General features: G+C 43.7%; 1 protein-coding gene across 1 annotated transcript; it reads left to right on the forward strand.

The window, feature by feature from the left end:
* Positions 1–1,895: 1,895 nt before the first annotated feature.
* LOC106605446 (mothers against decapentaplegic homolog 4) lies at positions 1,896–13,385 on the forward strand. Its single transcript, XM_014201115.2, is given in 12 exon segments — positions 1,896–2,988; positions 4,066–4,306; positions 7,960–8,134; positions 8,283–8,306; positions 8,851–9,036; positions 9,187–9,285; positions 9,288–9,389; positions 9,491–9,592; positions 9,697–9,753; positions 9,922–10,105; positions 10,284–10,591; positions 10,683–13,385. Coding segments are annotated over 11 exon segments (1,695 nt in total). The 5' UTR covers positions 1,896–2,988; positions 4,066–4,069; the 3' UTR covers positions 10,904–13,385.
* The last annotated feature ends 10 nt before the right edge of the window (positions 13,386–13,395 follow it).

A 13,395-nucleotide genomic window follows, 5' to 3' on the forward strand; every position in this document is an offset into this window, starting at 1 on the left:
TCCGATTAATCGGTCGACCTCTACTTAATACAACCTCCAATTACATAACCTATTGTAGCCATATTATTTATAGCTTATCTGCTGCACGGGGAAATACAGCCTAACAACATGGCTGTGACTTCATTAATGAATGATCAGAGGAGTGCAACTACACAGCACTAACGAGCAGCACCATCATCCTCACACAACTGCATGAACTTGAATGTATATAGCTACATCCACAAGGCTCATTGCTAACAAAATACCCACATAATATATACAGTATACATCCATACAACCACAGCGCATATAAGACTAGACACAGGTGGACATTATACTATATACTGAAATGCTAAATGTCTGAAATGAGATAACAGAAACAGGGTTAGCAAGCTTACAGTTGATAGCTCGCGGCAAAAACGCTAATTAGCATTAAGTAGAGTGCGTCCACAATACATGAATAGTAAGAAATATGAACACACATTTCTGAAAGACGCACACTAGCCTTGGCTAAAACAAAGAATGCCAACTAAAGGTAATCACAGAAGATGGCTGTAACTTATCACTTGGCTTGTGTAATTTCTCTAGTTAATACCTTCTCCTTAGTTAGAGATCGCCCAGCATGCTCTGCTCCACATCACCGGTGGGCGGAGCTACAGCTCTCCTATGATGAACTAATATTTACTTTCAATAGTCTTTCGTACAACTCGTTATCAACAAAAAGTTATTTTCAAGTAAACCAAATTTACCTTAACACAGTAGGACTAAATATTTCCTAACAATATCACAACTTAAATATTGCCTACTTACTCCTCAATCGGATCAAGGACATTTTGGAAATTATTTTCATCATCTCTAAGGAAACTATCTGGGGCAGACACTATCGAAAATCACGTCTGCCGCTTGTAAAAAAAATGTACGTCTGTGTCGCCGCCGAACTCTCAAATATTGTGCCCGTCTCTCACTCTATGAATGGTCACAGCTATCTGGATTCCTTGTTACATCCATACCTTGAACCCTAAACTATAACCCTTAACTAACACTAAACGTAACTATTTTACATTTATACTTGATTGAGGTAGGGACATCCCAAGGAACCCGAATAGCACGGACCCTCTGGGAAAGCCTATGAACTCCTCTATTCAACTGAAAGCCACAGACACAACTCTTATTGGTTGACTGATACTGGGAACTGGTAACAACACAGTCTGTGATTGGCTAAAAACATTTAGATCTATATACAGCAAGATAAGATAACATACCATTCCATGAGGTGTTGAGGGAAAGACAGATTACCTATAGATTGGACTTAATCTTTTCTAGGCCATTAGTGATAATAGGAAACACACAAGCCGTAGGCTACACTATACTTCAAGGTGGCTACATCAGAATTTCGTCTTGCACGGGAAAAATTGTACATTTCTAACATTTATGGCTGAGATTTAATTAATATAAACTATGCACCTTATGACTTTCATTGATATATAGACATTAGTAAGGCGTTTGTGTCAGACGTTCAATGGTAGGCGACAGCCACATGGTGGTACGGCTTAATTCTGGCACTTATCACCCCCCATAAAACCGTTGCCAAGTAATCTACAAGCATAAGGCCACACCTCATGACACTCACACTACCTCACTCAGCTGTTAGTGCAGTCTGCCCCAAGCAGCTAAACAGGCTGTTAGCAAAGTCAACTACTCTAGGTTTGAGTGTCTGCTGGTTTTCAGTCTTTCCATTAGATACAAATGTGATTCAGTCCTAAGAAACATACACATTTTTACATGGCAATTTGATCTGAAAACACACGCGCGATCTCCGTGATAGTGCCAGGACTAGCCACTAGAGAGCAGCAACAGACCATAAGATACAGAGCCTTTGATATACAAAAAACAAACACATACAGGTGATGGGTTCATACTTACGACATCTGTCTATACTTCTATCGGACAGTTGCCCTCCAGCGGAAATGGCAGTCAATGACAAGTCTTTGTAACCTGGAATCAGGTAGAGGATTCAGGACAACACATTATTGAAATTCACATGAGTATTGTTCCTTTACCACCTCTGGTTAGCTAAGAAAACCATACGGATTTGTTGGGCATACAGGGTGGCAGGTAGCCTAGCGGTTAGAGGCGAGCCAGCAACTGGAAAAATGTGAAACCTTTATGTGTGTCTTTTTGTAGGGGTTGGGTTTCAAGCGGAAGTCAAATTTAAGTTGCATAATTTGCCGATAAAATTATGTTAATCTTGCGTTAATGTCTTGCGTTAATTTATGTTAACTGCGATGAGTGTTGGCGAAGTGTACCATCGAGTCAATCAGTCGATACTTTAAAAATGTCCATTAGTTAATGCTTACTTTGTACGCATGTTTGTCCAGTGTAATTGCGTTTTTTAATTTTGGTGCTGCAATCTGTGGTTTTAGTTAAACACTTAATTTGTTCTGTGCTGCAATCCGTAGTGTTTGTTAAAAACTTCATTCTACATACACACGGTTGTTTAGCTATCGGGAATCGGCGGCCAGAGTTTGGTCACACAGGCACTCCGTTTTTCTACACAGAGAGGAGATCCACTGGAGTTGGTGGGACGAGGGAGCGAGAATGGGCGGGGTAATCTCACCGGCGCCACTTTAATAATAAAAAAAGCAGCCGCACAGACCTGTCAATCAACAAGCAACCCAGACAGACATTAGCCCCCGGTGGCTGACTGTGAGCTGTAAGAGAGCAGCGTCATAGTTGGCCGAGAGCCCCACCGTCTGGAATGAAACGGGCTCAGCGATTGGCTTGACTTTTTGCCCTAGACAACTCACTCTCTCTCTCCCTTTTGTTATTGCAAGCAAACTGGAGAAGAGCCGAGGGAGCAGCAGGATGAACGAAGGGAGCGAGAGAGGGCGATAGACTGATAACAGTCGACACAGACAGCTCCACAGAGAGAGGGGTAAAGGGGAAAATATATTTGGAATACTGCTTCAGATCTCCCTCTACTTATTTGTCCAGTTCTCCTGTTGATTTGTAAGTAAACTACATTTTGGTATTGATTATTCTCATAGGGATTTTTTAGCTGACCAAACCAGTCTGAGTCACTTGGATTGTGACAGACCTATAGCCTACAGTTAGGTCAGCATAGTGAGACAGACAGCCAGACAGAACCCCCCCATCCAACTACTCTCAAGTCAATGTGTCTTTCCTCTGTCAAAGTACTGTGTACACATAACGTTGCTTTGCTTGTAGAGGTGATTATATTTTTCCCCCAGTAGGCCTACATGCTTTTGTAAACATGTAAACAAATTACTTTTGACCTCCTAAATGCTCTTAGAATTTATTGAGTGGAGCATGTATGTTTATTATAGTTTATTACAGTTGTATTATTGTTATCAAAGTGGATTGTAATATAGCCTACTTTAAGAAATCACACATTTTCAGCATTATTGTTTTTTTCTGACTAGTTGTGCAAAGCAAAACAAGCTCAACTTCATCACTAGTATGACACACGTGGAAGGATGTTTGTAAACATCATAGGTCACCCTCAGTCACCACATTTACATAACTTAGCAGACGCTCACTTACAAGAGCAATTAGGGTTAAGTGCCATGCTCAAGGGCACATCGGCAGATTTTTCACCTGGTCGGCTTGTGGATTCAATCCAGTGACCTGTTTGGTTACTAGCCCAACGCTCTTAACTGCAAGGCTACCTGCCGCCCTACACTTCACATGCATCATAAGAATGTCCATTTTCTTTAGGTTAATGTAATGTATTTTCAGATAAGTAGTATATACCTATTTAAGGATAAAGTAATTTTGGCCTACTCAATTCTGTGTTTACATGGCCTGCTTTGTATCTTCTGCTCTGTAAAAGCCCCATACATTGTGTATTGTTAATACTGGTAAAGTTGTTATTGGATTGTTATAGGGACCTTGGTTGCTGATAGCCTATGACTTGAACCTTGACCTAAAGTACCATATCAGGTCCAGACTTCAGTGTTGTGTCAGTGATCAAACAACAATCAAATCAATGAATAAATCAATTGCATTTGGTTGCTTCATCATAGTGGTCTCTCACCTCCTCCTCTCCAACCCCCCTCAACCCAGGGAGATGTCAGTGAACCCCCCCAACAGCAACGATGCCTGCCTGAGCATCGTGCACAGCCTCATGTGCCACCGACAGGGCGGTGAGAACGAGGGCTTTGCCAAGCGTGCCATAGAGAGCCTGGTAAAGAAGCTGAAGGAGAAGAAGGATGAGCTGGACTCGCTCATCACCGCCATCACCACCAACGGAGTTCACCCCAGCAAGTGTGTCACCATCCAGAGGACGCTTGATGGACGCCTGCAGGTAGGCTACTGTTATGTTGGGTTGAATGAGGCCTAGGCCGGTATGTTATCTCTGATTATAGAGGGACTGTAGAGGGACTATAAAGAGACTGTTTATGAAATCAGTGGATCTCATTAATTAATTATTCACTGATGAATTGTTATTGGTGGTATAGCACAAAGACTCTATCAACTCAGTGACCAATTGCTGGTTGCTTTTGATGACTGACTAATACACCTTTCAGGTACTGCCAGCAACAAAGCCTATACTTTTATTTCAGCCAGTCATGATTGCGGTAATACAGTACATGATCAGACGTGGGTGTACATCTGCTTGTCGAACATCTCATTCCAAAATCATGGACATTAAAATGGAGTTGGTTTCCCCTTTGCTGCAATAACAGCCTTTACTCTTCTGGGAAGGCTTTCCCACTGGAACATTGCTGCTGGGACTTGCTTCCATTCAGCCACAAGAGCATTAGTGAGGTCAGGCACTGATGTTGGGCGATTAGGCCTGGCTCGCAGTCGGCGTTCCAATTCATCCCAAAGGTGTTCGACGGGGTTTATGGTCAGGGTTCTGTGCAGGCCAGTGATGTTCTTCCACACCGATCTCAGCAAATAATTTCTGTATGGACCTTGCTTTGTGCACGCGGGCATTGTCATGCTGAAACAGGAAAGGGCCTTCCCCAAACTGTTGCCACAAAGTTGGAAGCACAGAACTGTCTAGAATGTCATTGTATGCTGTAGCATTAAGATTATCCTTCACTGGAACTAAGGGGCCTAGCCCGAACCATGAAAAACAGAGTCAGACCATTATTCCTCCTCCACCAAACTTTACAGTTGTACTATGCAGCAACAGCTGAGCCCTGTTGCTCCTAGACGTTTCCACTTCACAATAACAGCACTTACAGTTGACCGGGGCAGCTCTAGCTGGGAAGACATTTGACAAACTGACCATGTTGAAAGTCACTGAGCTCTTCAGTAAGGCCATTCTACTGCCAATGTTTGTCTATGGCTGTGGGATTTTATACACCTGTAAGCAACGGTGTGGCTGAAATAGCCAAACACTAATTTGAAGGGGTGTCCACATACTTTTGTATACATAGTGTATGTTTAAAACTCCCACCAACCCCTCAGTAAACGTCCCTAATCATTTTACCGGTTTTGGAACACATTAAATCATGAACATTCTATTGTTGTTCTCAGACATCAAACTTGTCCTTGTCATAAAGAAAAAGTATAAACAAAATGTCAGTCTGCATGCAGCAACGTTACCTGCTCTTAGTTTTTGCTCCAAAAAACCTATTCGTTAAAAAATGTATTTAGAATATGTAAATCTAGCAAGCCAGGCAACTAAAAGCAACTTTCTGACAATGTTTTGTTTTGTTGCTAGCTTGTTTCTCGAAACAACTTTTGAGTATTTTACATTTTGAGGTCGTCGTCTTCAAATTTGTTTCTGCTGGTCGCAAAAAGCAAAGTTATCATGACACAAGATGAATTAAATTTAAAAGGCTTTGAAAATAAAAAGCTTGTTATACGCTCAGTGCTCCGTTGACATTTCACAGAGACACACTTGTTTGTGCAAAAATCCGGTGTTTCTATGTCAAACGGTTTTGTCATATTTCAGTCTTCTATGATGTGTATAAAGTGTAATATTGTGATGCAAAATCAAAACTGAATACATTTCAACTCTATATCTGACTTGGTACAGGTGTTGTACTTTTTTTTAAGCCCATACCATGTGTGTGCAACCTGGTGTCAGAGCATTTCATATTATTCTGTACGGAAATCCGAGACACTCCATTTAGTATAATATGGTATGTGTTAATTTGTGGATGTCTATCACCCATTCCGTATGATATGTTACGAATTACAATTCTTATTATATGTTACGAATTTGCTAACCGTACAATATGTTAGGAACTTGCTTAACTTATACGTTTCGAATTCTAGCTACGTAGGCTAACGTTAGCTAGCTGGCCTAATGTTAGCTTGGCTAGGGGTTAGGGTTAATGTTAGGGTTAAGTTTAGGGGAAGAGTTAGCTAAAAGGGTTAGGGTTAGAGGAATGGTTAGCTAATATGCTAAGTAGTTGCAAAGTCGCAAAAAAGTAGGAAGTAGTTGAAAAGTTGCTAATTAGCTAAGTTGTCCGTGATGAGATTCGAACTCAACAAGTGAATCATTCAACACATGGGGGTTACTTACACACTTCAGGGAGGAGAAACAGGAGAAAAAAGTGAAGGGGTTTAGGTCTCCCTATAGGCTAACTTCTAGAGAATAAACGTAGTATCGAATACGTAGAAGTGTAACCCACGAGTTGCTTACAAGGGAGAGCGAGGGAATGAGAGAGAAGGAGACAGAGGGAGTTCCCCTCCCCCAGCTCTTGTGAGGGAGAGAGAGAGGGAGGGAGTACTGGAGGGGTAGCGTGGGTTGTTTTGTCTGAGACACAGGAAAGGGGCAGGGTTAAGTTAAGCTTGTCTGTCTCTGGTGTGTGTGTGCGTACGTGCGTGTGTGTTTGTGTCTGGAGTTTTTCCAGTGTTAAAGTTTGGAAGTATATTTGTAATCTCAGACATACCACAGTATTTTCTCTCTGTGTGTGTGTGTGAGAGAGAGTGAGACAGAGAGAGTGAGACAGAGAGAGTGAGACAGAGAGAGAGAGAGAGAGAGAGAGAGAAAAGTGTTTATTATTGAATGTAAATTTTGACTTACATCAACAGTTTCTACATTTGAGATTGCCTGTGGATATGCGGATGTTAGTGACACGTATTAATGTGATGTGTGAGAACTAGATATGAGAATGTACTGCATTATTCTCTGTTCAGGACTGTAGGCTGTGTGTGTGTTTGTCAGTCTGCTGGCTGGAATTGGGCTGGCACTCTGCCAGCTCTGACTCTTTGTCTGAGGAAGGTCACTTTGGTTTTCAGGAAGAAAGAATAATAAAAAAGAAAATGTAAAAGTTTACAGAGTCCATTCTGGCTTTCTCTTGCTGTTAGTGCAGAAAGGGTATGTTGATCCCAAAATACTGATCTCTTTCTCTGCCCCCCCACAGCAAAGGTGAGACAATGTCATTCCTCTCCAGCTCAGCTTGTTGAGTTAACCCTACACCAGCTCTCTCTTTTGTCACACTCACACTCTTCCTCAATAGCAAATACTCAGACCAACTCTGACACACTTGAGTACATGCAGCACAATACAAGGACAGAGTAACATTGGTTCCTCAAGAACATGGGAATAAGCCTGAAACACCATTGATGACTCAGTCACTATTTGTGCTATTCAGCTCTGTCTGAGATGTTTTAATGGCTCCAAGGCTATTCCTCCCCACCCAGAGTGTGTGCCTGGAGAGAGTGTGTTTAACATTGATGTACATTTCCATTCATGACCCGTTTCCTCGACCACTCCCAGTCTACCAGCTCCCTCTTGCTCTCCTCATTCTCATTCTCCCTCACCCATCTTTTCTCTCCGTTTCTTTCCCCTTTTCCCTGCACTTAGATTCCCCGCAGTTCCACTCCCTCCATGCTCAAATTCCAACCCCATCATGGCCTCCATACTGTCCCCATTCCCTTTCTGAGACTCACCGTCCCACTGTAAATAATCACCTTAAAAGCCCTGGATGGATGTTGGAAAGTAATACCTCCATGCCCTCATTCTCCATTCTCTCTCCTCTGTCCCTCCAGGTAGCTGGGAGGAAAGGGTTCCCCCATGTGATCTATGCTAGGCTCTGGCGCTGGCCAGACCTCCACAAGAATGAACTGAAGCACGTCAAGTTCTGCCAGTTCGCCTTTGACCTCAAGTATGACAACGTGTGTGTCAACCCCTACCACTACGAGCGAGTGGTATCGCCAGGCATCGGTGCGTCTGTTCACAATTTCACTTCCTCTAATGAAACAGAAGCACAAATGAGGAAGGAGATTATGAAGTTGGCTCTTTGGGTCACAGGCTTTTTCAGAGCTACCATGCTGTTTCTAATTTTGTTTCCCTTTCTGTCCCTCTCCTCAAGTTGGTCTCAGCATTCAAAATGCAGGTGAGGAGGAAAACACTATTTTCAGCATCATCAAACATCATCAAAATGGTAATAAGCAATAGCGAGTCATTCTAACCAATCTGTTTTTATCGCATTTCCCGAAGTGCACAGGCAATACTACTGTTTTGATACAGATATACTGTAGATGTGCTCTTGGCAATCTGACGAAAAATATGGAATGTAGAGCTTCCAAACCAGCCAGATTCATACCTGTCTGAGCTAGTCTACACTACAAGAAGAACACCTCAATCAAATTGCAAGAAGGTGTCACAGGCTGCATGACAGGGCAAAAATCGCTCCCACTTGGAGGCAACAATAAATGCCATCCATCAATTTGATCTAAATTACAGTAAATTCCGGAATTTATTCAAAATGTATCCATTCATGAATCGAAAATATAATATGACATGACTCATGTCTGATTTCTGCCTGCTTGTCTCTCTCTCTGTTTCTCTCTTGCTCTGTTTCTCTCGCTCTGTTTCTCTCCCTCTCTCTCCCTCCCACTCTGTCTCTCTCTCTCTCTCCCCCCTCCCTTCATTACAAGGTCATCCAGGTCGGCTGATCAAAGAGGAGTACATCCATGACTGTTTTGAGATGGACCTCCCCTCCAGGATGCCCCCCCAGCCCGAGCGCTACAACCAGCCCCTCCCCCCACTGCAGATGCCCCCCGAGCCGCCCCGCGCCCCATCCTCTGTCAACCTTTACCCCAGCATGCCCCTCTCTCCGCCAGGTGAGATAGACTAAAACTGAACCTGGCAATAAGAAGTACTACCGTACAAGCAATTCAGCTGAGAAGAACTAGACTCTTTTGCTTTCATATCTAACTCTATCCCTTACAATTTCCATCCTTTATTCCCCTTCCCCCATCTCCCTCCTCCAGTGAGCAGCTCCATGATGGGGCCCATGTCTGGGGGCCACGGCGAGGGCCTGCTCCAGATCGCCTCTCCCCAGAGCCAGGGCATGCCCCAGACGCCGCCCCCACCACCCCCACACACGGGCCACCCCCCCAGCCCCCTACCCCTCACAGCCAGAGTGACTACAGCAGCAGCTCCAAACACACACAGACACAGAGCTCCTATCACAGTGAGTTACTAACGAACCAGGGTGGCAGTGTCACAGAGATGGTGTCAATTCCATGGTGTCAGTTTCAACTCTGTTTGTTCTCTTCCTTCACAATCTTCCAGCGACCTGGACAGGCACCAGCACGGCCTCCTATACCCCTGTAGGAGCCCAGCAGAATGGGCGTGGCCACCAGCAACCACCACTGCACCACCCCAACCACTTCTGTATGTCAATCACCTGTCAATCAATCTTTCTGTCAGAAATGCAGGACTGTTACTATATGTATATGGTAGCGTTGTCATATTTGCTAATTAATTTCTCTTAAAAGGGTCTCAGCAACATCACAGCGCACCCGCCTTTCCTCAGCCAGTCTCCAACCATCCAGGTACACACACAACGTTTACCCACTCACACACACTTACCCACACACATGGTGTTAGGCATCTCAACCCATCCACCACCAATGTACAGTACCCACATGAGGGACACATAGCAGCCATTTTGCAGTGTTTCATATTATATTTCATGTTGTGTGTGTGCTGTGTGTTGCCAGGTCCAGAGTTCTGGTGCTCCATCTCCTACTTTGAGATGGACATCCAGGTTGGGGAGATGTTCAAGGTCCTGGCTAACTGCCCCGTGGTGACAGTGGACGGATACGTGGACCCCTCAGGTGGCGACCGCTTCTGTCTGGGCCAGCTCAGCAACGTGCACCGCACCGACGCCAGCGAGAGAGCCAGGTCAATCAGCGTGCGCCTAATATACCCACCATGCCTAACCGCTAGCTATTGGAGAACTTTGTTGGGTTGCAGAATACACAGGGCAAATATGTTTTTATCGCCTGTATAGAAGTAAATACAATCCCCAGTGTCTGTGATGTTCTCTTCGCCAGTGTGAACTCCTATCTCCATTTCCCAGGTTGCACATTGGGAAGGGGGTGCAGTTGGAGTGTCGTGGTGAGGGGGATGTGTGGATGCGTTGCCTTAGCGACCATGCAGTGTTCGTACAGAGCTACTACCTGGACCGGGAGGCGGGGCGAGCCCCGGGAGACGCAGTTCACAAGATCTACCCTGGGGCCTACATGAAGGTGTTTGACCTGCGTCAGTGCCACAGGCAGATGCAGCAGCAGGCAGCCACTGCCCAGGCTGCAGCAGCAGCACAGGCTGCAGCAGTGGCAGGCAACATCCCAGGGCCTGGCAGTGTGGGGGGAATCGCCCCGGCAGTCAGTGAGTGCTTCTGTCCTCTCTCTCGCTCTCTCTTTCTTTCTTTCTCTCTCTCTCGCTCTCTTAATCACTCAGTAAATCTCAATTCTCTCAGGTCTGTCGGCGGCAGCCGGGATAGGTGTGGACGACCTGCGGCGGCTGTGTATCCTGCGGCTCAGCTTTGTGAAGGGCTGGGGGCCCGACTACCCCCGGCAGAGCATCAAGCACACCCCCTGCTGGGTGGAGGTCCACCTGCACCGCGCCCTGCAGCTGCTGGATGAGGTGCTGCACACCATGCCTCTGGCTGACCTAGGAGGTCACGGACATGTCAACTAAGCAGTGTGTGTGTGGGTGTGTGTGTGAGAGAGAGGTGGCGGTGTCTCAGTTGCTTGGTTTGGATGATAACTGCCCTTCATGAACACTACAGTACGTTTTGGATTGGATACCTTTTTCCCCACCACCTGAAACACGACTGTAGGCTTTAATAGAAACTTGTATCGAACTTCTATCGAAAAGGTATTTTCATGCTTTTATATATTTTCCTGTTTGAATCGCCTGATTTTCCTGAAGCAGTTTAGACTGCAAAATGTACTTGCTCAACAGACAATCTTTTCACAGAGACTGGAACTTGCACTAAAGGCATCAATGTTTTCTAGTAGTGGTAGAGACTATAAGGGATGCACTGTGTCACAACAATGGAAACTGGCCTCGTACCGCCAATGACCTGGTAACCTGCCTGGATAAAACACTTTGGGAATTGTTCAGAAAGTCAGAATGATAGCACATGTGCTGCAGTGGATTCTCACTTAAGCAGTGTTGGAATGATGCCTTGATTACAGGGCAGCAGACTCAGACAGGTATATTGCATCTGGAGAATGCTGCTGTCCTTTAACTGCCTTCAGTAGGGTCTGTTTGTTCTTCAGGGAGAAATTGAAATAATAGTCACCACAATCTCCATCAAACTTTGCTCTTATCAGTATTTTTCATCAACCTGCATCATGTGACTCAGTTATATTTATACTGAACAAAAATATAAACGCAACATGTAAAGTGTTGGTCCCATGTTTCATGAGCTGAAATAAAAGATCCCAGAAATTGTCCATACGCACAAAAGCTTATTTTTATCAAATGTTGTGCACACATTTGTTTACATTCCTGTTAATGGGCATTTTATCCTGTGTCAAGATAATCCAACCACCTAAGAGGTGTGGCATATCAAGAAGCTGATTGAACAGCATGATCATTACACAGGTGCACCTTGTGCTGTGAACAATGAAAGGACACTCAAAAATGTGCAGTTTTGTCACAACACAATGCCACAGATGTCTCAAGTTTTGAGGGAGCGTACAAATGTCCATCAAAGCTGTTGCCAGAGAATTAAATGTTCATTTCTCTACCAAAAACTAGAATTTGGCAGTACGTCCAACCAGCCTCACAACCGCAGACCACATGTAACCACGCCAGCCCAGGACCTCAACATCCGGCTTCTTCACCTGTGGGATATTCAGGGGGGGGCCTCATTCTGATTGCCTGGGTCTGGCTTCCCATTGCTTGGGCCTGGCTCCCAAGTGGATGGGCCTATGTCTTCCCAGGCCCACCCATGGCTGCTCCTCTGCCCAGTCATGTGGAATCCATAGATTAGGGCCTAATGAATTTATTCCAATTGACTGATTTCCTTATATGAACTGTAGCTCAGCAAAATCTTTGAAATTGTTGCATGTTGCATTTATATTTGTGTTCAGTATAGTTACCAAAAACAAGAAATGGAATATCAAGAATCTCATTGATTATATTTATTGATGGAAGTTTCTACACAGGATTTGTAACGTTTTGTTCATTCAGATAAACAGACCAAAGTTGTCAGAAAGTGAACGATTTTTCACTGCTATTTTATGGCCAAAAAACATTTGCTGAATGTGCCTATCTTCGTTTTGTGTCCTGTCTTTGTTCAACCAAAGCATGTAATTGTGTTGATGTATGCCAAGATATGCCTTTAACTAAAGTACCGCTAGGCCTAATTAAAGACAAGGTCATTCATTCATTAATTTGGTGCCTTCATTTTGAAGTACTGACAAAAGATTACAAACCCCACAGAAAAAAACGGCCTTCATTTGTTGGTTTTCTTAGTACATTCCTGCTTCAATGCTCCTCTTGTCAGCCAAAGTGATGTATCTACTGCAACTAAAGATTGTGTGTTAGTGAAGTGAGAACACAAATCACCTCATGTTGTATATGTCGTACAGTATGACTTCATTGGCTGTATTACATTTGTCCAGTAGGACACCTAGTGAACTTTCTGGGTACTACGTGCATTCGCAGTCCTTCCATGTTGATGTAGGGCCTGTGACTGGTTTACTTCACCAAATGATATATCCAGAATATAGTAGTTTGTAAAACAAATGTATTGTTTTATATGTATATTTATGTCTAATTTGGGACACTTATAAAACACACATGAGGGTCTCTGCTTCTCTTTAAGCTCCTAATGTTAACCATGTGAGGGTCAACGATGAGAACATATCTATAATCGTAAATTGTTTGTTATGTATTTTTCTTGTAAATCATAATATTAGCAGCAGTCATTGTTTTTTTACAGTATACTTTCAGCTGTCTGTAGTCAGCTTGATTCTGCCTCTTTGGTAGATATGAATAGGATTTAGTATTGAGTTAGAATTGACCAAAATATACTATTTTTGCATTCGTCTTGAACATAGCTTTATAATGGTTGTTTTAGTGTTTTTGTAATGTAAATTATGATGTATGTAGGTTATAACTATTGTAAAGTTTACTAAGAATTAAACTGTTTTTATAAAATCTGTATGGTCCTT

This window comes from Salmo salar, chromosome ssa05 (assembly GCF_905237065.1).
Source record: "Salmo salar chromosome ssa05, Ssal_v3.1, whole genome shotgun sequence".
NCBI lineage: Eukaryota > Metazoa > Chordata > Actinopteri > Salmoniformes > Salmonidae > Salmo > Salmo salar.